This window comes from Gekko japonicus, unplaced genomic scaffold (assembly GCF_001447785.1).
Source record: "Gekko japonicus isolate JY-2015 unplaced genomic scaffold, Gekko_japonicus_V1.1 scaffold6, whole genome shotgun sequence".
Classification (NCBI taxonomy): domain Eukaryota; kingdom Metazoa; phylum Chordata; class Lepidosauria; order Squamata; family Gekkonidae; genus Gekko; species Gekko japonicus.
Window position 1 is genome coordinate 4,010,154 of NW_015166417.1, and position 23,624 is coordinate 4,033,777.

At 45.4% G+C, this 23,624-nt stretch overlaps 1 protein-coding gene across 1 annotated transcript in view; it reads right to left on the reverse strand.

The window, feature by feature from the left end:
* Nucleotides 1-23,394, reverse strand: part of MTURN (maturin, neural progenitor differentiation regulator homolog (Xenopus)) — a 27,169-nt gene extending 3,775 nt beyond the window's left edge. Inside the window, exon 1 of the mRNA XM_015411559.1 lies at nt 23,181-23,394. Within this exon, the coding sequence (XP_015267045.1) occupies nt 23,181-23,342 (162 nt within the window). The 5' untranslated portion in view covers nt 23,343-23,394. The remainder of the gene's footprint in view (nt 1-23,180) is intronic.
* Nucleotides 23,395-23,624: the final 230 nt, after the last annotated feature.

The following is a 23,624-nucleotide window of genomic DNA, read 5'->3' on the forward strand; positions in this document are numbered from 1 at the left end:
GGGGGGGGGGGGAGGGAAAAAAAGATTCGGATACAAACAAGTGTGATCCGGCAGCAGCTATCTCCCTGCCCCCCCCCCCGGCCCGGCATCAGAACAAGTTAAATCTTTCAGCTGGTTTCCAAGGTAGGAAACAAGCACCCTCCTTGTAGATATACATTTCCAAAATATTTACATTAAAAGACATGATATATGAAAGAAAATTCAGAGTCTCCATGACATTCCTAGCCCTTCAGGTTATACGTGCTTGAAATGCTATTTAACTTGCGAAGTGGTAATTACCATCTAGCCATTATGCCTTCTCTTTTATTCCCAACACTCCTCTGTCTTGGATATATTTCACATCCAGTGTGTCTGGGACAACACATAGCTACAGTATTGATCCAGCTGCGTCTGCAGTCTTTCAGAACAAAGAAGCAGAATGTTCCTTAATGGAGACACTTAATTAGATTACAAATAGTAAGGATTCAAGATGCACGAAACCTCTGCAGAGTCAGGGTAATGTATGCAAGTGGCTATTTCCTTTGGAAAAAAATTATGAATACCTCTATGTCTCTAATACCATTTGCACCTCACCTAACATGGTCATAACTATGTCGGCAAAAGAAGTGACGGCTTTTACAAGCATCTCTGTTAAAGAGCCAAGTGTATTCGTAGTTGCTGACAATTCCTAATGGTCAGAGAATCGTGTTACAACCTCTTTGAACAAAAGTTCCAGAAGTTGAAGAAAGTGATCTGGCTTTTGTAAAAAGTGACTGAAGCAAGGACAGATCACTTCTTTTAGAACAAAAGAGAAACTTTTCAAATACTTCACATTAAACCATGTTAAAAATACAAAAGAAAATATAGTGTACATTAGCGGTTAGTCTTTTAAAGTGGGACCTGCAGCTATACTTATTCTAATTTTCAGGATCTGCTTGCAAAGTAATTCTACCCTACTTTGTCTGTCCCCAGCACAAAATGCAGAAGTCTTATCAGTTAACACTAAACAAATTTCTATTCTATTTTTCAGGTTTACTGTCTATAAACATACAGCATTCCTGAGCAAAAGGCAATATTTCATGGCCACCATGCATATTTTGCAGAGGCAAACCCAAATTTGCTATTAATCCCGTCAAAGCCCACCCCCACCCCCAGCTCACCTGCTCTGCTTTCACCCACCTGTCCCCGCCCCCCTCCCCCCAAGAGTTGTAATCTTCTTTTAGGTCCCAAACTGCAGTTTGAGAACCACTGGTGTATAGGTTGTGTATTGTCTTGAAAGTTACTCATCAACAAATTTGTCTTTGTGATTTTTTTAAAAACTCCCATGTAATATGTCAACTCAGTCTGCAAACCGGTCCCCCCCCCCCCCCCCTCCGTCTATTAAAGGTGGCGCTCTTGTTGACTGCCAGCAAGATCAATACATATCTTCGCCAGGTTACTAGAGAAATACCATCAAAATGAACTCTTTTAAGTATCCTTAAGAAGAATGTTGGCACTTGTTAGATCTTTATTTTCCTCCCAAAATTATCCCCCCAGAAATTCAATAGAGAGCTGCTTTCAAAATAAGGAACAGATGAGAAGATATGGGATTTCAGGCTGTCTCCAAATTGAAACATTTGCATACAAAGTGATGACATCTCTTCCTTGGGGACTAGCGGTGCCAACCCTGAGTGGGGAAACTCCTGAAGGTTTGGAGGTGGAGCCTGGGGAAGGCAGGGTGTAATGCCACAGAGTCCGCCATCCAAAGCAGCCATTTTGTCCAGGGGAAGAGATCTCTGTAGGCTTTGCAATTCTGGGAGATCTCCAGCCCACACCTGGAGGTGGGCAACCCTACCGGGAACAACAAGCAAATACAATACCTTTATTGGCATAAAATACCAAATACAACGTGCAGCATAGAGCCTCAAGATAGGCCGGGGGGGGGGGGGGGTCCAGGGGGGATCACATTCCGAATTGCCTTAATACGAGCCTCTCCTCCTAGATACCTCATAAAAGAAATTTGCTACAGGTTCAAGAAATAGTTTTATACTCATCAGATTGGCCCAAAAGGGGGTCCAACACAGGTTCAATATAAGCAACACGGATGTCATAGTGGAATTTATAGTACAGAAGCACATGTCCAATACAGTACAGAAGCACATCCCACATGGGCACAATCTATCTTTATAGGGAATTTTCTTGAACCTTCCCGATAAAACAGCTGAGGGAAGGACGTCGAACCGAGCTAGCATGAAAGCCCTACGATGATGGGGCCGGATCAATCTTGCCAGATATCCTGAGGAAATGTGGCTGAAAGAGAGTCCCATACTCAAGGGAGAGCAATGTCTGTGCGCAAGTCTTCTCAGAACTTGCACCTCTATTACTGGGAACATATTTAAGCCTAATTCACACAAGCAGCTGTAAAACTGTTTCTGGATTGTCTGTGTTCAGACTGCAGGTGTGTGGAAACTGCATGACTGAATGGGTCATCATGATAAAAAAATGTCCTACATATAGAAAAACTAGATATGAGGAAAACATGTGACCCCCCCACTAACAGCCTGAAGAGGTGCAGTCCAATAGCAGTTTTACCATCTTATTTGTGTGCGTGCGAGGGACAGAAGAAGAGACCTAGGCCATGCTTGTCCATAGCGGCACTGAGCAAAGACAAAACAAAGGCACACTCAATGATCAAATCAGGTTCTCCGGATTAATCCCACTGGAGTCCAAGGTCATTTTTTCACACAGAAAAGCAAAAGTACATCTTGGCCTCTTACAAGCTATTTATGGACATGCTCAAAACTTGTTAATGTGGTGCAGGAAAAGAATACGCCTCCCTTAAACCAAATGGCCATTTTTTTACACAGATGTAATGGAACAATGAATGAAGTCTGTTTAGTCATAAAGAACAATCAACCACCACCACAAAGACCTCCCAGTATATCAGAATCAGTAAACACAAACTGGGGAAGTCACTATCAATTGCAAAGTAATTATATTGAAAGTGTACAACAGATAATAACTTTAAAGAATCTATTATTTTGCTTGAATTCTCTCTCTCTCTCTCTCTCTCTCTCTCTCTCTCTCTCTCTCTCTCTCTCTCTCTCCCCCCCCCCCCATCATCCTTTGCTGGTTTTTTCTTCTTTTCTTTTTTTGGGGGGGAGTTGGGGGGTCAGGCTTTGCTGCTTGTTTCCTCTGCTTCCCCCCCCCTTTTCTTTTTTTGGTCTGGTGTGTGTGTGTGTGTGTGTGTGTGTGTGTGTGTGTGGAGGGGCTTTTGGTTTAGGTTCTTTTTGCTTTCTCTTCTATCTTAAGTCACTTTCCCTCAGTAGTTTCCCTCCCCCCCATTTCTTCCCTTTAATTTCTAGACAGTTGGTTTTTGGGGGGAGGGAGGTGTTGAGGTTCACTGTTCTGTGTTCCAAGAGTGTGCTTCTGGTTTTAAGGGCTATTGAGTACAATACTTAGGGTCTGTTTTAGGAACTGTTTAACTTTTAGGGCTTTAGTTCCTCCCTAACTAGGCTAGTGCTAGGAGGATATTAAAAGAGGCAAGGTTTTGTATGTCTTCAAAACAGGGGTATAATAGCTAGATTAACTTTTTTAAAAGTAGCGTGTGGTGCTTTGAGCTTCAGTGAAGACAGGCACTTTTAGACATATTTCCCTTTAGGTTGTCCGGTAGTTTTTCAGTTTTCAGGAGTGAGATCCTGCATTTCCATAAAGGAAATCAGGCTTGTTCCAATAGAATCTACTCAGAAGTTTAATAAAGACCCTTAAATCTTAGAAAAGTCTTGCTAGTCCATCTCAAGTACAGTTTATTAAACATAGTCACGTTTCAGTATAGGAAGTCACTAGTTCTAAAAAACTAAAAAAAACAACAACCCATAAACAAACAAAGAAAGAAAAACTGAAGCAAGGGTAGGTTAGGCTCTTTTGAAAGACAAAAACCTAGTTTTTGGGTGGGAGGGTTCATAAAAAGGTGTCAAACTCTGTTAAGTTCAGGTTGCAGTGCAGGTAGTTAGGTGCATAATATCTTCCCCACAAAGACAGATCAAGGTGGGCAGCCGTGTTGGTCTGAACCAACAGAATACAGTTAAGAGTCCAAAGGCACCTTTAAGACCAACAAAGTTTTATTCAAGATGTGAGCTTTCGTGTGCATGCACACTTTGTCAGACAATAAAATGGAATTACATATTATAGTTGTATATATAGGTGGCTTGTTAAATTAGCAGGCAAAATAGTGAAAATATTTTTTAAAAAACAGATCAAAAGAATGACAAGCTCAGTTTCCCGTTATCATCTGTTTCAGTTCAACTGGAGGGGAAAAACAACATAGGTAATAAATATGTTAGAACTGGAGATAGATGTGTCCTAATGTGTCCTAACTTCCCCACAAGTACTACTTAGAAAGAGTTTGGCCTGGGGTAACAATGAGCGGCAGGAACACAGCAGGGCCTGGGGGCAAGGCTAAGGAGAAGAGTAGTGGGGTAGAGGGAAGGGGGAGAGCTGTGGCTTTCCCCCCACCTGCACACTGGTTCTGCTGTTTTTGCAACCTCCCTCCCCCTCACTCGGATTGTGATTTTGTGCTTGGCATCAGTCCTGTTGAGTGGCATTTACCACAATGGCACTGGGTTCTGCTGCTGGGCTCTAGTAAGTTGGTCCTGGTTTTGCTATCCTTGCAGAAATGCCCCCCCCCCCCCGTTTCTACTTCAGAGATTCTCAGATTTGACCTTAGTCCTGGTGGGTTTTGACACTGCCACAGTGGTACTGGTTCTGCTGGGCACATTGCATTGGTTCTGCTGCTGGCCTTGCAAAAATGCCCTCCCCCCTCACTTTCTACTGCAGAGATTCTCTGAGACATTCTGCTGAGCTTGCATTGCCTTGTTATCCCCCCCATTGGAAACAATGGAGGATGGGGGCACATTTTGAAACTTGGGGGTTCTTTTTGAGGAGAGGCTCCAGCAGCTATGCTGCAAATTTGGTGCCTCTACCTCGATTCCCGCCCCCCAACCACTGAATATACCCCAGGATAGATTTGCCATTGCCTTTAATGGTCCCCATAGGGTATGAATATTTACCAAATCTGAATACCTTACTGGTATTGGGATTCAAGAGTATCAAGAAATAGTGATATTTTTAAAGTACAATATACCCCATTAAAAAAACAAACTGATTTTTTTCTTGCACACCCCTAGATCCAAACCAGCTTACCTTTTGCAAGGCTGATGCATCATGTTACTTCCAAGCATCTATTAGGATGGGCTGTTTAATCCCAACAATAATGCATCTTTGATACACATAGTCTCTTAGCTCCAGCCATATTTCATAGGTCTTTTGAGCAGGGCTTTTTTTGTAGAAAAAGCCCAGCAGGAACATATTACCATAATGGGCCACACCCAACAGCAGAAACTCATCAACATATTAGGCCATACCCAACATTGCAGCTCATTAGCATATTAGGCCACACCCAATGCCTTCCCTTGGCTTGCCCGGGTGCCCCGTGGCTGTGGGGAGCCCGGGCAAGCCAGCCTTTTGACAGGCCAGAGTAGGCATGGGGAGGCATTTAAATGCCTCTCCGATCCTTCCAGGGCCCTCCCTGGCCTGCCTGTCTTGGAGTCGTCGGGGGGGTCGCTCTCCAGGCCTTCCCTCTGTAGCCACACATGCAGAGGCTTCGGCTGTAGTGGGCGTGGCCAACTCTGAAGGCAGCCGGAACTCCGTTCCTGTGTGTTCCTGCCCAAAAATAGCCCTGCTTTTGAGGATGTAGTAAACTGTGAGCAGCACAAAGATTACCATCATGTCAACGGGTGGTTGCTTCAGCACACATTCATTATGTTTTTGTGATAATATCAAGTGGCATGACAGATTTTCCTTGGACAACTCAGTTCAGTTACTTGAGATTAGCAGGAGGATGCTAAATATTTGTGAACGGCTAAAAGGAAGCTGAAAGACATTGCCTTGCCTACACACATCAGAATTGCAAATCCTCCATTAAAAAACCAACTCTGCAGATTTCCTTCAAAATAGGTAGATTATAAAGAGGATTATTTCAAAAAAATTGTTTCTGTAGGGTTTGTTATATAAGCACATGTGTAATGAGATTCCTAATGATAGAAGTCATAGAACCATACAATGTTAGATAAAAATAACCACTGCTTTCTCAGAGCAGATCCAATCGCTTTGCCTTGCCAATGTCAGTTCAGAGTCCAGACAATCAGTATTAAAACAAACAAACAAGCTTTCCCTGGAGAGTACCATTTCAGGCTGCAGACTGGGATCTGCTCGGAAGTTCTCTTTATCAAGAAACTCCCCATCCAGAGAAAAACACCGTGTCATTGAGAAGGCTAGGTTATTTTTCTATTTGCAAGGAAGTTTACTAACCCATCCCCCAAAATAGAAACAGCCAAACTCAATAAGCATATGTAGCCAAAATGATCACTCCAAGGAAAAGCTTACCACTTAAACTTGCTGTTTGCAAACACTGGCACTGAAGGTGGAAGCAAAATCTCAAAACTCTGTTTTGAACAAACTCAAGAAATTAAATGTTACATATCAATAACCGGAGATTCCAGCACCATGCAGTTTTTGTTTTGATACACAACCTATACCCTGGAGAAGAGGCTATTGTAATTAGAGAATATGGAGAAACAGAATGGTTTCCAATTTGCAAAGTGTCGGACAAGGATGTATTTTCTTTTCCTGTCTCTTCAATCTATTTGAGGAACACATCATATGGAAAGGTGGATTAGATTTAGGTGAAGGTGGAGTGAAAACAGGTAAAAGGAACATTAACAATTTGAGATATGGGGATGAGACCACATTACTGGTAGAAAACAGTGAAGACTTGAAACAACTACTGATGAAGTTTAAAGAAGAAAGTGCCAAAGCACGATTACAACTGAATACCAAGAAGAAAAAAGTAATGCCTACTGAGGAATTACAGAACTTTAAAGCTCATGATGAAGAAAGCAAAATCTTTAAAGATTTGCTATTGGCTGCATTATCAACCAAAAGGGAGACTGCAACCAAAAAATCAGGAGATTGAGACTGGGAAGGGCAGCCATGAAAGAGCTAGAAAAGATTCTTAAGTGTAAGGATGTGCTGCTGGTGACCACGATCAAGGTAATTCATACTAAGGTGTTCCCCACTAATACATATGTCTGTGGAAGTTGAATGGTGAAGAAAGATAACAGGAAGAAGATTAATTTGAAATGCGGTGTTGGAGAAGAGTTTTAGCGATACCGTGGACCTCCAAAAAGACAAAAAGTGAGTTCTAGATCAAACAAGCCTAAACTCTCCCTAGAAACTAAAATGGCCAAACACAGGCTGTAGTACTTTGGTCATATAAAGAGAAGACAAGAACCACTAGAAAAGACAACAACTCTAGGGAAAGTTGAAGACAGCAGGAAAAGAGGAAGAATCAACATGAGACGACGGACTCAACAAAGGAAGCCACAGCGGCCCTCGGTCTGCAAGACCTGAGCAAGGCTATTAACAATGGGATGTTTTGCAGGTCACTAACCCACAGGGTCCGCCATAAGTCAGAAGCAACTTGACATCACTTAATATACACACAGCTTCGCATAGATCCTGACCTTCATTATTTTCAAAGCAGGACAGATCAGACTGCACCTCCTCCTGTAAGTGTACCAGGAGATTTAATAGTACTCATGTGTGGATGAACATGCTGTTTTTTTCATAAGAAAAAACTGGGTAAAAATGCTTTGAATGTTTTGCTTTGAAAAACGGGGGTGGGGGGTGGGAACCTCAGCTAAAATCACAAAAAGCAAAGCCGGTTTCACATCTCAAATGTAAACTAGCGAGAAGCAATACTGTATAAGAACCACATCAAAGGTTTAAATAAAATCACAAGTCTCCTTTCAAAAAACCGTGCAAAACCATATTCAGCATCACATGTGTGTGCAAAGTGCTGTCAAGTAGGGATGGGCACAAACCAGCTCACAAGCCACAATTCAGCATGAACTTGGCCCAGTTCGAAGTGAACTGATGTTCAGAGGAGGCACCCTCCTCAAACATTTTACCGAACTTTTGTCCAGTTTGGCTGTTCAGGCCATTTAAACCTAACAGCTCAGAGGCTTGGGTCCACAGCTCACCTGTTAAGTTTAAATGGCTGGCAGCCATTTCAGTGCTCTGTTTTGCTTCCCCCCCCCCGCTTCAAAGCTGGGGGAAGTGAAATGGAGTGCTGAAATGGCTGCCCGCCATTAAACCTGTCCATTTCTCACTTCAACTGAAATGGACGGGTTAAAGGGCCAGCCATTTAACCCTGCCCAAGTAATCCGAACTGGCTGGTTTGGTTCAGGCATTTTTTGCTTGGTTAAGGGTTTGGTTCGGTAACTGCCCCAAAGCAAACCAGAATTTTTGGATTTGTGCCTACCCCTACTGTCAAGTCACAGATGACTTATGGCAACCCCAAAAAGGAGTTTTTAAGGCAAGTGAGAGGCAGAGGTGGTTTGCCACTGCCTTTCTTGGTTGCCTCTCTTCCAAGAATGGACCCCTGTTTAGCTTCCAAGACTGGGCTATATACCATGCCGCCTTCCATTCAGCATCCTCCACATAGCAATCTACCAAGCCCAACCACCCAGAATACCAGAGTAATAATAGCTTTTAAAATTTAATTTAATAAATAAATAAATAAAAACTAATGCGGGCATAATGCTACCTAGTCTTCTAATGATGACAAGGAGATCAAGAAAGCTATGTGGGCTCATGCATTCTCTCTTCTTGTTCTCTTACTTGTGTATTCCACCTCCCTTTCAATCATAACGACGAGTAAATCATATCTGTGTTGCATCTGCAACAGTGGGCAGGATCCTGCCCTGGGTAGGAGAAAGCGCCTCCAGCCTGTGAAGCCTTCCTCCTTGCAAAGTTGGAGCTCGCGCTTCAGACTTTCCTCAGTGGGATCCAGGCCAGGATTTCTGTTAGCAAAGAGGGCTCCAAACACACTTTGTAAATTGTGTTTTGCTAACCACAATTAGTAAAAATGCCAGACAAAACACTATACTATGAATAGCTCTGAAAAGGGAAGAGACTGGGGAATCTACTTGTAAGGGGAAAGGAAGAAGGTGCAGGAGTATGTGAACCCATAAGAACCCATAAACCAGTCTGGTCACGGTTAAGTGCATGGACTCTAATCTGGGAGAACAGGGTTTGATTCCCCACTCCTCCACTTGCACCTGCTGGATGACCTTGGGCAAGCCATAGCTCTGGCACAGCTGTTCTTGAAAAAGAGCAGTTTCTGTCAAGAGCTCTCTCAGCCCCACCTACCTCACAGGGTGTCTGTTGTGGGGAGGGAAAGGAGTTGGTAAGCCGCTCTGAGACTCCTTTGGGTAGTGAAGGGCGGGGTATAAATCCAATCTCTTCTTCTTCTCCTGGTTTCCTAATCATGGTTGGTCTTCAGGCACCCCCCCCTCTACTATGTATAAAGACCAGGGCCTCTACTATACAAAAGAATTATGGGCAACCTTAATTGTAACACTGACTCATGCCATGCACATTTAAATCAAATGTAATCATTTGGCTAGAAATAGTTACACTATGAGTGGAAAGAAAGCCATGTGCTCATATCAGAACTCCCTTGAAGAAGAAATGCAATAGGTAGGATATTTAAAGGACTTCTACTAGTTGCAGATCTAAAACTACTTATGGTTTCATGGTTTTCCAAACTCCAAACATTTCCATTTCCATATAATTAATAACCAGGTGTTCTCCAGCAGAAGAGGAACGGTTTTCTTTCAGGAGACATCTTCAGCCTAATTAAGCATATGACAGCAAAGCCCTGTCATTAGCATATAATAATACAGACAGATCCTTTTTTTGCACGTAATAGACAGAAACATATTGATTGCCTTGCAGTTTAGAGTCTATATTGCATCTACCTATAATCCCTAAACTGCCCCCCCAACAGCAAGTAATGAGATGCTTTGGGACTTGCTTGGAAGAGCATTGGAGTCCATGGTAATAATGATGAGTTTTAACATGGCAGTGTCCCCCCCCCCAAAAAAAAAAACCCTGCATGAAGCACTTCACATATATTGGGCAGTTTCCTACCATTCACCTTCCACCCCTGCAGCTACCTCTGACCCAAGAGGGAAAAAAACCCCTCCTGACCTCACAGGATCCACACAGAATAGATACGAGGGTCAGCAGGCTGCAAAGAGGGACACGCAGATGAGGGGCAAATAGAGCAGCAACTGCAGAACAGGAAGGAGCAGCAGTTTTAACTCCTGGCTGCTAATCACTCTGCCTCCCCGAACACACACACACACACACACACCCCATACGGCTATTCCTCCACACAGATCCTGCGATCCTGGGACTGGTCCCTCTCAGGGTCAGAAGAAGCAATGGAGAGGAGCACAGGAGAACAACACTCCCTGTGCACAGAGTGGCAGGATACTGCCCATCATCTCAGGTACTGTCCTGGCGTGTCCTGGGCCCTGCCGGAGCAATCCCACATACAACCAGAGGAGGGCTGCCAAATTCGGCATTGTGCAAGTGCCATTAGCAGCTGCGCAAAAGACAGAGAGCTCTTCTGGTTGTTGTGCTAGAGGGACGAGTGGGGCTGCCAGAGTACTCTTTACCTATGCAGATGTTCAAACAGCAGAACCTTTTTCCCTCCAAGGAGGTGCAGGTAAGAAAAAAGTTTATCTGCTGACTGCTGCCTGTTAGGCGGCGGCTAAGGGCACAGGTGCTCAGTTGTGTTGGCAGCCACACTGATAACAGACGCTCCACTTGCTGCTGTTTCCTACTGGATGCAAACGTTAAAGACACAGGAGCCCAGTTACATGCTGAATCAGACAACCCTTGTTGCATCTTGGAAGTCTTTTCCAATCAGATTATGCATCTGAATCTCTGGTTCATTTATTTTCAGAGGGATGCACGTGAAGGGTTTTGGTCCCATTCCCAGCAAAAACACAAAGAGAACTATAGAGCTGGGAAGTATTATTTTGCTAAGGAACTCACGGAGCCTGAGTGAAATTGCAACAGGAAAGTTGCCTGTGAGCAAACAGAAAGAAAACAGATGCGACAGGATAGTAAGAAAAATAAAATCCTGCATCCTTTGGAGCAGTACTGTTTTCCTGCCCAAAGCAAGCCAGTTCTGTTTACCCTGTAAGGTCACACTGCTCCATCTTTTAACTTCAGCTGACCTGAGGTGGAATTTGAAATAGTCAGTGAGGCATGCTTGTATTCAGCTGAAAGACTTTTCTGAGAACAAGGTCAGGCCAATTTGCTGGTTACTGAAAGGCCCTTTTTTTTTCCTGGTTCAGGGCCCTGTGGGAGCGGATAGCTTCCTTCCCTTAAATCTACCTGCCTCGGTTGTTGACACTGGCTGACACTGTTGCTCTTAAATTGTCTGTGCTCATGGTAGTGAACTCTGCAGCAACAGTCAAAAAACCCCGGTAACCAGAATGTACAACACTGGGCACTTGCATGATTGTTCAGCATGAATGCTATACTTCAGCCTTCTAAATAGCATTCAAAATACAGTGGCACAGGAGATTTTCCCCCTGCTTAACGATAACATCTGAACAGCCAAGCTTTGGCAGTTCTAGCCCCGTGCTGGTGTGAGCAACCAAGCCTTGTCCTAGCTCATCATCTACCCAGCAATTCGAAAGCTTCGGCGAGTAGATAAATTGGGGACCACCCGTAAGGGGGTGGGCACACCACTCCCTTTGGGAAGGTGTTAGCTACCGAGTGTGACTTCTGAGGTGCGGCGAGATCGGACAGATGAAAGAGCTGTGTCGGCTTCCCTGCAGTGGAGCGAGTCGGCCAGGTGGTGTCAGTGTGGCAACACAACATCAAGAAGCCCTGACGTCATCAGCCAGACGACAAGAATACATGCCATCGGAACACGACTGATCCAGCCCGCAGATGAAGCCCCGGCTAGCTGCAATGTGTGTGTAATTAAAATGCTGTATGTTGTCTTCCCTATCCCCACAAACATTGTTAGTCCAACTGTCAAAGAGTAACTGTAAAATCGCTCTGAGCCCGCAGGTGTGTGGGAAAGAGCGATGAATAAATCGAAAGTATTATTATTATTGGCCTATGAAATATCATATCTGTCCATAAACTGGGTTGGATCCAGCCAGCTTTGTCACTCACTCATCCAATCCCCCTTCCGACTAGAACACTTTCCCCACATGCAGGAACCACAGGGTTCCCACCCTTCAAGTTGGCTCTGGAGATCTCCCACTATTACAGCTGATCTCCAGGCAACAGATCAGCTCACCTGGAGAAAATGGCTGCCTTGGAAGGGGGACTGTATGGCATTATACGCCACTGACGTCTGTCCCCTCCCAAAACTCTGTCCTCCGTGGGCTCCACCCTCAAAAATTCCCAGGCATTTCCCAGCCCAGAGTTGGCAGCTCTAAAGTCCCATGATCCCCGGCATGGTCAGAAAGGACCACTCCTTCCCTTTGGTCTAGCAAGAAGCTGACTGGATCCAACTTAAACAATCCAAGATTTATTTTTTTTATTTGTAAGGAAGCATCTCTATTTCTACATTAATAAGCATTTTTTAAAAGGAGAGGCACAAGAGTGTCAAGGAAGCTAGAAAAATTAATAAGGGGGGGAGGGGGATTCTACTCTTGCCATCACTCTGTACCAAACAGCATTCAGGCTCTCCCCCCCCCCCCCCGGCTAGCTTGCTGAAGAACTGTGTCTGACTTCATGTGTTGTATGCATTACCATCATTAGCATGATGGAAGAACAGAGTTCATTATTAATTATTATTATTATTTATTTGATTTATATCCCGCCCTCCCCGCGAAGGCAGGCTCAGAGTGGCTTACAGCCATATATATATATATATATATAAATCTGAGGAACACAATGTCATTACTACCTGCACACTTTTACTTCCTATTCCTTAGCGTGAAAACAAAGAATATTCTAAAATGTTTGACGGAAAGCTGTCAGAAAGGTGAGAAACACTGCAGCTACTGTGAGAAAAGTAAAAAGTCAGTTTTGCTGGTGAAAAATCTCACACAGAACGGGAACAAACAAACAAAGGAGACTTGGGAGATTGGACCCGTGGGCTGGGGACATAGAATTTATGGATGAAAAGTCCCATTAAGCTATCAAATTCAGTTGGTAGGCCTGGGCAAATCAGGATCCCTCAGCCAAAAATTTATTTACTTCCTTAATTTAAACCCCCCGTTTCTCCTGAGTAGGCTGATAAGAAGCGGCTTATAACATCCTCCCCATCTCTATTAACAGTGGCGGACTCTGACTTCCGGTTTCGGCATTCGCCATGGCGGCCGCTTTCTCCCAGAGCTCCGGGAGACGGCCGTCAGAGCCCGCAGTTGGGAGGGGGCACGACTGTCCATGCCACCCCCGGAGCCCTTGCATTGGGCTCCCAGCCATGGGGTGCTAGAGAGCCCTTTCTCCAGCGACCCTGCCTGTGAAGGGTGGCTACTCCATGCCCCAAAGGTCCCACTGTGGAGCGTCCTGGATGGGAACTAGAAATCGCACACCGGAGAAAGCATTCGATGGCCAAGCAAATAGAAAACAAAAGCGGATCGTTGAAATGTGAGTTAATGTCTAAGCGAGAAACACCAAAGAACTAGCTGAAAACCTCCCCTTTGAAAGCGAGGGGGGGAGGGAACTCTCCCCCTCTAAGAAAAACTAAACGTACTTTGAGCTACTACGAAAAGGGGGGTGGGCTAATGAAGCAAGACCAATTGAAATGAAGAGTATTTAAGAACTTACCAGACTGATTTAAGAGTACCAGAGACTGTGATCACTTTTATAAAAAGTAAACAATTCCCAAATATGGCACCCACGAGGAGGGATGAGAAAGATAAGCAAGTGAAACCTAAGTTTCTTGTCGGAAATGCCAGCCAAGTGAGTGCCTAGACAGGACACAACTACAGAGCTGCAAAGGATGCTGACTGAAGCACTGCGCCCTCTGCTGGAACAAGTCACGGCACTGCACCATAGGTTCGATGCACAGCAAACTGAGTTAAATGTGATAGTTAAAAAAACAGAAAAAACTGAGCAAGAGCTGAAAGAAGTGGATGCCAACACCAAGAAGCTCAAAAAACAACTGCAGGCAATGGAGAAAAAGAGTCTAACGGAGGAGTCTCATTTGCTACAGCTGCAAATGGAAAGAGCAAGCTATGCTCTAAGATTTCAAGGTGTTCCAGAAGAGAAGGGAGAGAATCTGAAGTAGACTATGTGCGATACTTTAGGCGCTATGGCAGACGTTAAAAACAGATACATTACAAAGCGAAATTGATACAATCTATAGGTCATATTCAAAATTTACAAGAAAGAATAATCTGCCAGGGGAAGTTATGGTAAGATTCTCCAGAAGACAAGTGAGAGACCAAATTCTCAAAGCGACAAATGGAATTACCCTGAAAATCAAGGACAAAGAAATAAAAGTGTTGAAGAACATGCCGTTTGAAAGAAGAAGGAAAAGAAGAAAATATAGAGACTTGGTTTTACATCTACAGAAGAACAACATTCCCTACAGATGGACTGTACCTGAAGGTATAATCTTCAAATTTATGGAGAAGAAAAAATTGACTCTGTTGAAAAGGCACGTGAATTTTTGCATCAACATGGTAGTCCAGCAGGAGAGGAAGAAGAGGAGGAAGATGACAGCACCAAAGAAAGTGAAGAAGAGGGAGCAGTGGCATCTTCTGACGAGAACTCAGACTCTAAATTGGGGGCGGCAGCCCTAAAGACAAGCTACCACTTGAGAAAGAAAAAGGATAAAAGATGAGATGTTATTGCACTCTCTTACAATGTTTTGTTATAATTATTTCTTATTTTGCTCTTTATGAATTCAGATATGGTGGAGTTTAAATTTTTACTCTAGTTTAAATAGATTATTAGATGACCACATTCAATGAACTTAAATTGAACGTTGAGCTAAAAGCTAATTTGTTAAGCAGTATGTATGACCGCCATCTCTTGGATTTTTAGTGGGTTTTCTTTACTTTCTCCTATAGTTTGTAGATCCCCTTCCTAATTTCGTTGTAGTTTATAGAAAATGCAATAAAAATCCCCTATGGGGAGGGGAAAACAATGGCAGACTCTAATCTGGAGAATCGGGTTTGATCCCCTGCTCTTCTACATGAAACCAGTTGGGTGACCTTGGGCCAGTCACAGCTCTCTCAGAGCTCTCTCAGCCTCACCTGCCTCACAAGGTGCCTGTTTTGGGGAGAGGAAGAAAGGTGATCATAAGCCACTTTGAGACTCGTTAGGGTAGAGAAAAGCAGGGTATAAATACCAACTCTTCTGCTCTTCATCTATTTTACTCTCATAATAAACCCTGTGAGGTAGGTTAGGCTGAGCTTGTATGACTGGCCCAAGGTCACCTAGCAGGCTTCCATGGAAGAGTGGGGATTTGAAACTGGTTCTCCTAGATCCTGGTCTGAGACACTAACTACTACACCATGCTGGCTCTCAAGGCCGAAATCCCTCATATATGCTGCCCTGTGGTCTCTGAAAAAAATGTAGGGAGGGACCAAAGGCAGGCTTGAGACCCGGCATTCATGTATGAACATGTAAAATTGCCTTCTATAGCACAGTCAGGCCACAGGCTCATAATGTTGTCTGACTGGCAGCGATTCTCCAAAGTCTCAGGTCTCTCAAGGTCTCCAAGAACTCAAGTCTTTACATGAAATGTGGGACCTTCTAAATGCAACACATGTGTTCTCAACCCTTCCCCATTTTTTCCAGTTTACAAATTAACCATGAGCACCACAATATTTGTTTACAACTATTAAACAATTATCACATTGATTACCTCAGTTATATAAGGAAAATGTCAGAATGGAAAACTCGCCGAAAAGAGAACACGCAGCAATGCCACCATCTCACAGCTATTCAAGGCCTGGCAGGGAAGAAGCCTTAGCAGGCACCTACTGGCGACAGAGTTTCAAGCCTACTCACGCATAAGATTTGAGATGGAGGGTCAGCTAGCAGCTACGGTACCATATGGACTATAACCATGACCAGGTGACACAAAGGTGAAGGAGCAAGACAATACAATAAAAGAGCAGTCAGGACCAGGGGAAGGAAGAATCATTTTCAAGGGATCCATTATATATAAAGGGAAAGGTTCCCTTGCTCAAAAGCCAGTTGAATCCGACTCTAGGGTTGTGGTGCTCATCTCCGTTTCAAAGCCGAAGAGCCAGCGCTGTCCGAAGACGTTTCCGTGGTCATGTGGCCGGCATGACTAAACACCAAGGCACACGGAACGCTGTTACCTTCCCACCAAAGTGGTACCTATTTATCTACTTGCAATTTCTTGCTTTCGAACTGCTAGGTTGGCAGGAGCTGGAACTAGAGATGGGAGCTCACTCCATCATGCAGCACCCGGGTCTCGAACTACTGAACTACTGACCTTCCACAGCCTGCAGTTCAGTGTCTTAACCACTTGAGCCACCGCAGCTCCCCATTATATATAGACTTGAGTATATCTGCCTGTCAGGCTTCCATACCTTTTAATAAATAATTTCCAGGTGGATGCCTGGGGAATGGTCTAAAAAGCGGCCACTCCTTTTGTTTCAACCCTGCAGCTGCCCATCAAAAACCAGGACATCAGAACCGATAGACAGTGTTGCTCATAATAATAGCCACAAGGTGTGTACAAAAGTACACTTGCACAACCTGGCTGCAGCCCAAAACGCACTTGACTCGGCCGGATGCAGCATCAAAATCAGCCGTACTCACTTCCACAAAATTTTTAGGACAGGGAATCTTGAGCAGAAAGCAAACTTCACATAGGTCAGGGCACTTTAAATGCTGTTTGTTCGCTGACCGCCTGTTAAAGCAGGGGTCTGCAGGATCCAAATCAAACATCGCTTTTGAATGGTTGCATGAAAGCTCATGACAGTCCCTCCAAGGACTCATTGTGGCTTTCCTGAAGGCTGAAAATAACAACCCAGAACATAATTTGTCAGCGAAAATTGTTCATACAGTTAGGGTAGGGCTGCCACCCTCCAAGCTGGTGGCTGGAGATCCCCTGGGATTACAAATGACCTCCAGGCGATAGAGATCAGATCCCCTGAAGAAAATGGCCACTCTGGAAGGTGGAGTCTATGGCATCATACCCCATTGAAGCCACTCCCCTCCCCAACCCCCCCTTCTCAGGCTCCACCCTCAAAATGACCAGGTGTTTCCCAGCCCAGAGCCGGCAACCCTAACTTAGGGTATATCCAGACGATAACAAAGTGATTTCTTTCCCATTTGCTACATTAGTTCTGGTCCTGCCTGTGACAAATTGTACATTATCAATCCCAGCACACTTAAAAAAAACCAAAACCACCTTGCTTTATTTTGGTTTTTTTGGAAGCACTTATCGTTTAAGTGTGAAGTATCTTAAATAGCAGCCCAGGACAGGTATTTGCAGATATTGCCGGGGCAAAACCTATTTTTCTACCATGGCCAGAAAAACAACACTGAGTATTAAACAGCTTTGGCCCTGGCGACCTAAAGGCCCACCTATTCCCATACATATTTGCCCACTGGTTAAAAGCTTTGTCTAAGGTTTTATTTCATCCCCTTTCATTAGCTTAGGTGAGATGAGTAACAAGAACGTCTTTTTGGTTGTGGCATCCCAATTATGGAATGCCCTCTCCGTATCTATCGTGTATCGAGCTGAAGTTTTCATAGCCACTGAAGATTTATTTATTTGCCGTAGTCTTCTGGAGAGTTTGTATTTTGGGGAGAAGCAGGAGAAGAGTTGCTTTTTGCTGATTTGATGCCATTATTGTTGGTAATTGTTAATGTCTATAATGTTTTTCTTGCATATTATGCTTTCCAATTTGTAAGCTGCCAGTATTGGTGGATTCGTGTAGGATACAGAGATAAACAAACAGTGATGCGCTGAAACAGAGATACATAAAAGAGAAAGCAGGAAGGTAAGCACAGCTGTCCCACTGATGGGGTGTGTGTGACTGGGTTGCTTCGGCCTTCACTGTCCCTACCCATTTCAAACTTGATCTTGTCCTCCTTACTGTGAGGGCAGTGGAAAATATAGTTTCATTCACACAAAGCTGCAGAGGGTCTAGAGATGCCAAGAGGCAAACAGATGGGGAGAAGAGTCAATTATTCAGGTTGCAAGTCATGCCCTTTTATCTGTGGGAGCCCTGAAAGCTTTATTTTCTTTGAACATCACATTTGAAGGCAGACTTCTTTGCAATTTCTCTGCCGCAAGGGGGGAAAAAACCCACTCAACACGTGCCCAAATAATTCTTTTTAGATCCCAAAACAGAAGGGGCTCCTGCTGTTGTGAGGGCTTCTTCAGAAAGGGCACATCCACATGGGAGGAATGGGATGTGAAAACAGCCCTGGAGCAAAACCTATTGCCAACATTGCCATGGTCTGGGCCTATAGCACGGGGCAACCACACCTCTCTCAGCTTGCTCCCGGATGCCAATGGCCCACCAGGGGAGCAGGACACCAGGAACCTTCCCAGCAGGCTAAAAGGCCAGTTTGCCCTGCACATGTGTGTACCAACGCTGGCTCACAATTTATACTTTTACTTTAAAAATAAATGGGCAACATACAGGTGAAACTGACCAGCTGCATCTGTGTAACACTTCTTTACCCTGGTCAGTTTCATCTGAGAGAATGGAATGGGGAAGGCAGAGACTGGAGATGGTGAAAGGCAGACACAGAGGTTACCCACAATGCAGCTGACCTCTCCTCCGTAACAGGTGAGATAACAGCATTCCAGTCAGTTTGCACTAAGGAATGATTGTGCTGAAACTTCACAAAAGTATAAAAAATTGTGGTAAACCAGCCCTTGGGGAAACAAAAAAAAGGGGACGGTATAGAAACACTACACTTTGAGATTAAAGTAATTTGGGTAAGGAATCGGTACGCAAATGATGTCAAAAGCAAAGAAACTGTCTAGGGGGAAACACTCTCAGGCATGAGTCACAATGGGAGAAGACAGCCAGTAAGGATAAAGTGAACACACAAGTGTGAAGCAGGCCTAACTCTGCTGCATGAATGGAATGATTCAAAGAGCACTCCTGGCTTCATAGCATTCTGGGCACATGTGGAATACTTCACAGGAGTAGCTCAACACACGCAAAAGCCTCTGAGAGGGGAATAGAGCAATTCTGCTTGCCTGAAACAGTTTTGAAATGTGGTTGTGTAAACAGGCTTTGAGACACGGGTATCAAAATTCAGATTCCTGAGAAGCATTGCAGGAAGTAGTATGTAAATTTAAATTATTAACTAGGAGCATAGAGCTAAATTTTGGGTGGCTGACCAACCAAGGCGCTAGGAAGAACAATGGGCCAGCCGGATTTTCTAAAACTTCAAGGGGGCTTACAATATTTAATAATACCACTTAAGAAACAAGAGGAAAACCCCCCAAAATAATCAAGCAAGACACAATAAAGTAACAACACTAAGCTCAGCTATGGTTCAATACAAATAGTGTCAAAAAGCCCTAGGATGCACCACGGCCTTATAAACCTGCGACAAGGCCTCCTACACCTCCCTGGACACCTCATCCCACAGAACAGGAGCTGCCACTGAAAAGACCTCGCTGCCATCATCTCAGACTGGCAGGTAAATGGCACTCCTCACAAGGTCTCTTGTGTGGACTTTAACTGGCATGTGGATTCACACAGGTAAAACAAAAGTCCAGTTCTGCAATAGATCTCCTAGATGTGCAGACTTGCTCAGCCAGTCAACAGCCACAGGGCTCGTTCTCCACAACCAGAAAGTTTTATGTCCTCTGGCCTTTCCTAAACATGATCTGTGCCCTGTTTCTGACTCTAAAGGCTGTGTCCACATACCCTCCCAAGTCCCAGAATCTTTGATTTCAAGAATCAGCAACCTAAGGCATGCGTCAAGTCACCTCCTTTACAAATCAACTGAGGTTTGATCTCCATTAACTAGATCTATACTCTCAACTGTCCATTACAAAACATAACCCATTTGATACAACCGCATTGCAATGGCATTATCAGCACAGTAACATTTCTACCTGCTCTTGACTATTACCCTGTGAGAGCCCTGGCAAACTGCCCGGTGTCATTGAAAATACTGTCCCAGGACTTTAAAAAAAGCTATTATCTAATATGAATAACTTCTCTCTTTGGGAATTATAAAAAGGTTTATGGAGTAGGTTGGGATAATTGGCAATTTAATTATATTAAAAAGAAGGACAAGATGCGGTAGAAACTTTGGTCATTCTTGGCAGAACTACCATAAGAACCGCCAGAATATCACAGTATCACATACATGTCCTTCCTTGTTTAAAGTATGATTTATCTCGTGACAGTAAAGTTGAAGTAGAGATGAAGACTATTGGGCTGAGATATGGCCATTTCAGTGAGCTCTCTTCTGCAAATGGGGGTGACTGACCATTAACTTGGCAGGGCAGTCCTAAGCAGAGTCCATTGGCTTCAGTTGGTTTAGAAGGGAGTTAACTCTCTTTAGGATTGTACTGAGTCTCCTAAATCCAAGTCCAGCACTCTGCCCTCTACTCCACACTGATTCTGCTTCTCAGATTCAGTGTTCTTCCTGTGTGAGGACTGGCCAATCCATGCCGCGAAGCCTCCACAATGGTGGGTTTAGTGATTCAGACCCAAGCACTGGGGTAGATTGATCCAGTTTTTCCTCTGATTTAAAGAGGGAGGAAGGGTCCCCTTTGACCAGCCACAAATGTTATGCTGGGGGTACAAGACCTGAGCAGAGAAGAGCCATGGGCTGCAGTAAACAGGGAAGTTGGACAAACCTGAGGGAAAAGGCTGGTTGGAGTCACACGCACAAGTGCAAGGCTTTTAAAGTGAAACCGATAAAACCCTAATCAAGAGCAATTCATTGTTTTAAAGCAAAGCATGAACCTGGTATTTACTTCTTTTCATCGGTTTTAAAACTGGGTGTTCTTTTGTTGCACATTCAAGGTGAAAGGATTGGATCCAACCATCTTTTCCCACTGAATCTCACCCATGTCCACTCCTCCTTGTATTTCCCATTCCACATGGCTTTTGTACATGCAGGTCTCACAATTCCCAATATAATGTTGTTGTTTTCTAAACAGTGGTCAGAGGACACCTCCTTCCTTTTCCAACAGCAGTCAACAGCCCCTCTGCCATGCTTGTTTCCAGAGGAATACTCAGGTGCAATGGTCCCTGTAAGTTGTGGAGTCTTACGAGCAAAAATTCTACTTTGTGAGCTACTGGCATTAAAGTTGTGAGTGAGCAATTTGGCTACTGCACAAATTAGTTTGCTCTGGAGCCATCCTTCCTGAGCTAAGACAAAAATGTGCGAGCCAGAGGCTAAAAAACTGTGAGCTCACACTAACTCAGCTTAGAGGGAACACTGCTCAGGTGGCCAACTTTCAAACTGTATGACAAATCAGATTTGCAAAGGCTCATTTTTATCTTATTTTCCAGTTTCTAATTAGCACCAAGCTGTCTAATCTGGGAAAAGGGGAATATTCACCTGTTAGCAACATTTCTGTTATGATCGAAGGGGGGTGGGGTGGGGGGATCTTGCTACTTTAGCAGACCAGCAGGTACAGGCAGTGGCTTGGACTATACTGTAAACAAACTGCAGAGAAGACAGCCTCCTCCTGAAACAGCTTTCAAATAAAGCATTCTCTTTAGTCCAAGTCCTGAAGGAGCTGACTGGATACAGGGAAGGAAGCGGTTGGGTGTGGGGGAAATTATCATTCTGACTCCATTTTATTCATACGTATTTTCCATTTGCTGGGACAGCCAGAAGAAGCCCACCTTCTATGCAGGAAAGGGGCGGGTGATGTGAATGCAATTCCCGGTAGGATACACAAGCTACTAGCTAAACTAACGGACAAGGAAGGAGCATCAAGGCTGCCCCCCCCCCCCGTACCTGCATTTAGAAAAGCTGACCCCTGGATCTCAAATCTCAATGAAGAATACAGTCCATCCCCCCCCACACACACACATTTCTTTACAGGCCAGCCTACCAGTGACCACAGACAGCAGACTCCATTTTGCAGGTTTGGGGATATGCTAAGAACGATGGCTCCCAGCAATAGAGAAAGCGAGCAAAGTATCTGCTCTCCCTCACATTCAACTGCCTCATAAAACACCCCCAAACACGTCTACCTCCTGCTCTCACTGCTCAGCTGAAGGAAGTGACCCTGTCCTTGCTCCTTTTCCCTCCATGATCTCTGAGCCTTCCTGAGCCATGGATGGACGCAGGGCGCCTGTGAACAATCTGAACATACCACCCCTCTCACCCTGGGTAAATACAAGGCAAGACAACAGATCACGACTGCCTGTACATCAGGTCACCCGCTGGGAAGCATACAAAACAAGGCCCAGCGTGGGAAGGGTGGCTTTCAGCTCAACATTTCCCAAGGAAAAGAGAATCCTGGCGCTTTCTTATCCATTCTGTGGAGCAGTGGGGTTTGGAAAGACGGAGGTGTCCATCATACCTACAGGCCTGTACAGCTGGGGGGGCCCCCTGCAACCCACCAGGGGCTCCATAAAGCCTCCTGCATTCCCCCCTGCCTTGACTGAAGCAGTGGAGGGGGGCGGGTTTGTGAGAGTGAAGACCAGCAGCTTGGGAACAGGAGCGCTGGTGGTCTGCATTCAGTTCGGTGGCTCCCAAGCTGCAGGTCAGAAGTTATCCAAAATATGTTCCACAATGCCTGGAATATGAGGTGCATGCTGCTGCAGAAACCCCCTTCTTAACCGTGAGTGGTGAGGGGAATGTACTCTGCACATGCTCAGAGGCACTCTGCTTTTGTTATTACTCCACAAGCCCAGCCCCCCCGCCCCCACTCCAGGCTGAACCCTGCCTCAAAAGATGCCCTGAGGAACACAAGGAGTGCACCTGAAGACAGCAAACCAGCAGGATAAGCCTTACAAAAGCTGGCGGCGGTGGGGGTGGGGGGGAGCAACCCGCCCTTCCCTGGCAAATGGCTACTGTTCACCTCTCACCCCAGGCCCCGGCGGTGCTCAAGGCCAGAAAAGGCAGAGCTGCCCATCCCAAACGGCTCGGGGGGCGGGAGGCTGCCGGCCTCTACAGCCCTGGGGAAAGGGGCGGGTGGGCCCTGTCGATGGGAGAAAGCGGGGCGGGGGAGAGAGCCCTCCTCCCGCCCCGGCACGACGATCGCGATTTCTAGAAAGAAAGAGAAAGCGGCAGCAGCAGCCGCCTCTCCCCCCCCCCCCCCCCCCCCCCCCCCCCCCCCCCCCCCGCCGCCACGCGCCGGCCCCCCCTCCCCGTCTTCCCTTACTCACGAAATTGTCCCCGCAGCTGTTGTCAGGACAGAGGACGTAAAAGGACACGCCCGGGTCGGCATAGAAATCCATCCTCCTCTCGGTCTCCTCGGTGGCGATGAGCTCGAAGGGGGTGTTGGAGCACCATTTATCCGCAACGTCCGCCAGCTGCTGGAAATCCATCCTCGCCTCCTCCTGCCCGGGCTGCCTTCAGCCTCCTCCCTCCCTCCCTCCTCCCTCTCCCTCCTCCTCCTCCTCGGCGTGTGACTGTATCCGATTCCGCTCCCCTCTCCCTCTAGGAAACTGGGCACTCGGCCCTTCGGCGGAGGGGGAGGAGGACGGGGCTTAGCGGGGGGATGCTCCGGGCGTCCCGCCGGCACTTCGGGCTGCTGTCGCGGCTCCCGGCCTCCTCAGCATTCCTCGCCAACTTCCATGTATTGTTTACATGCTGGGTGGCCCCCGGGC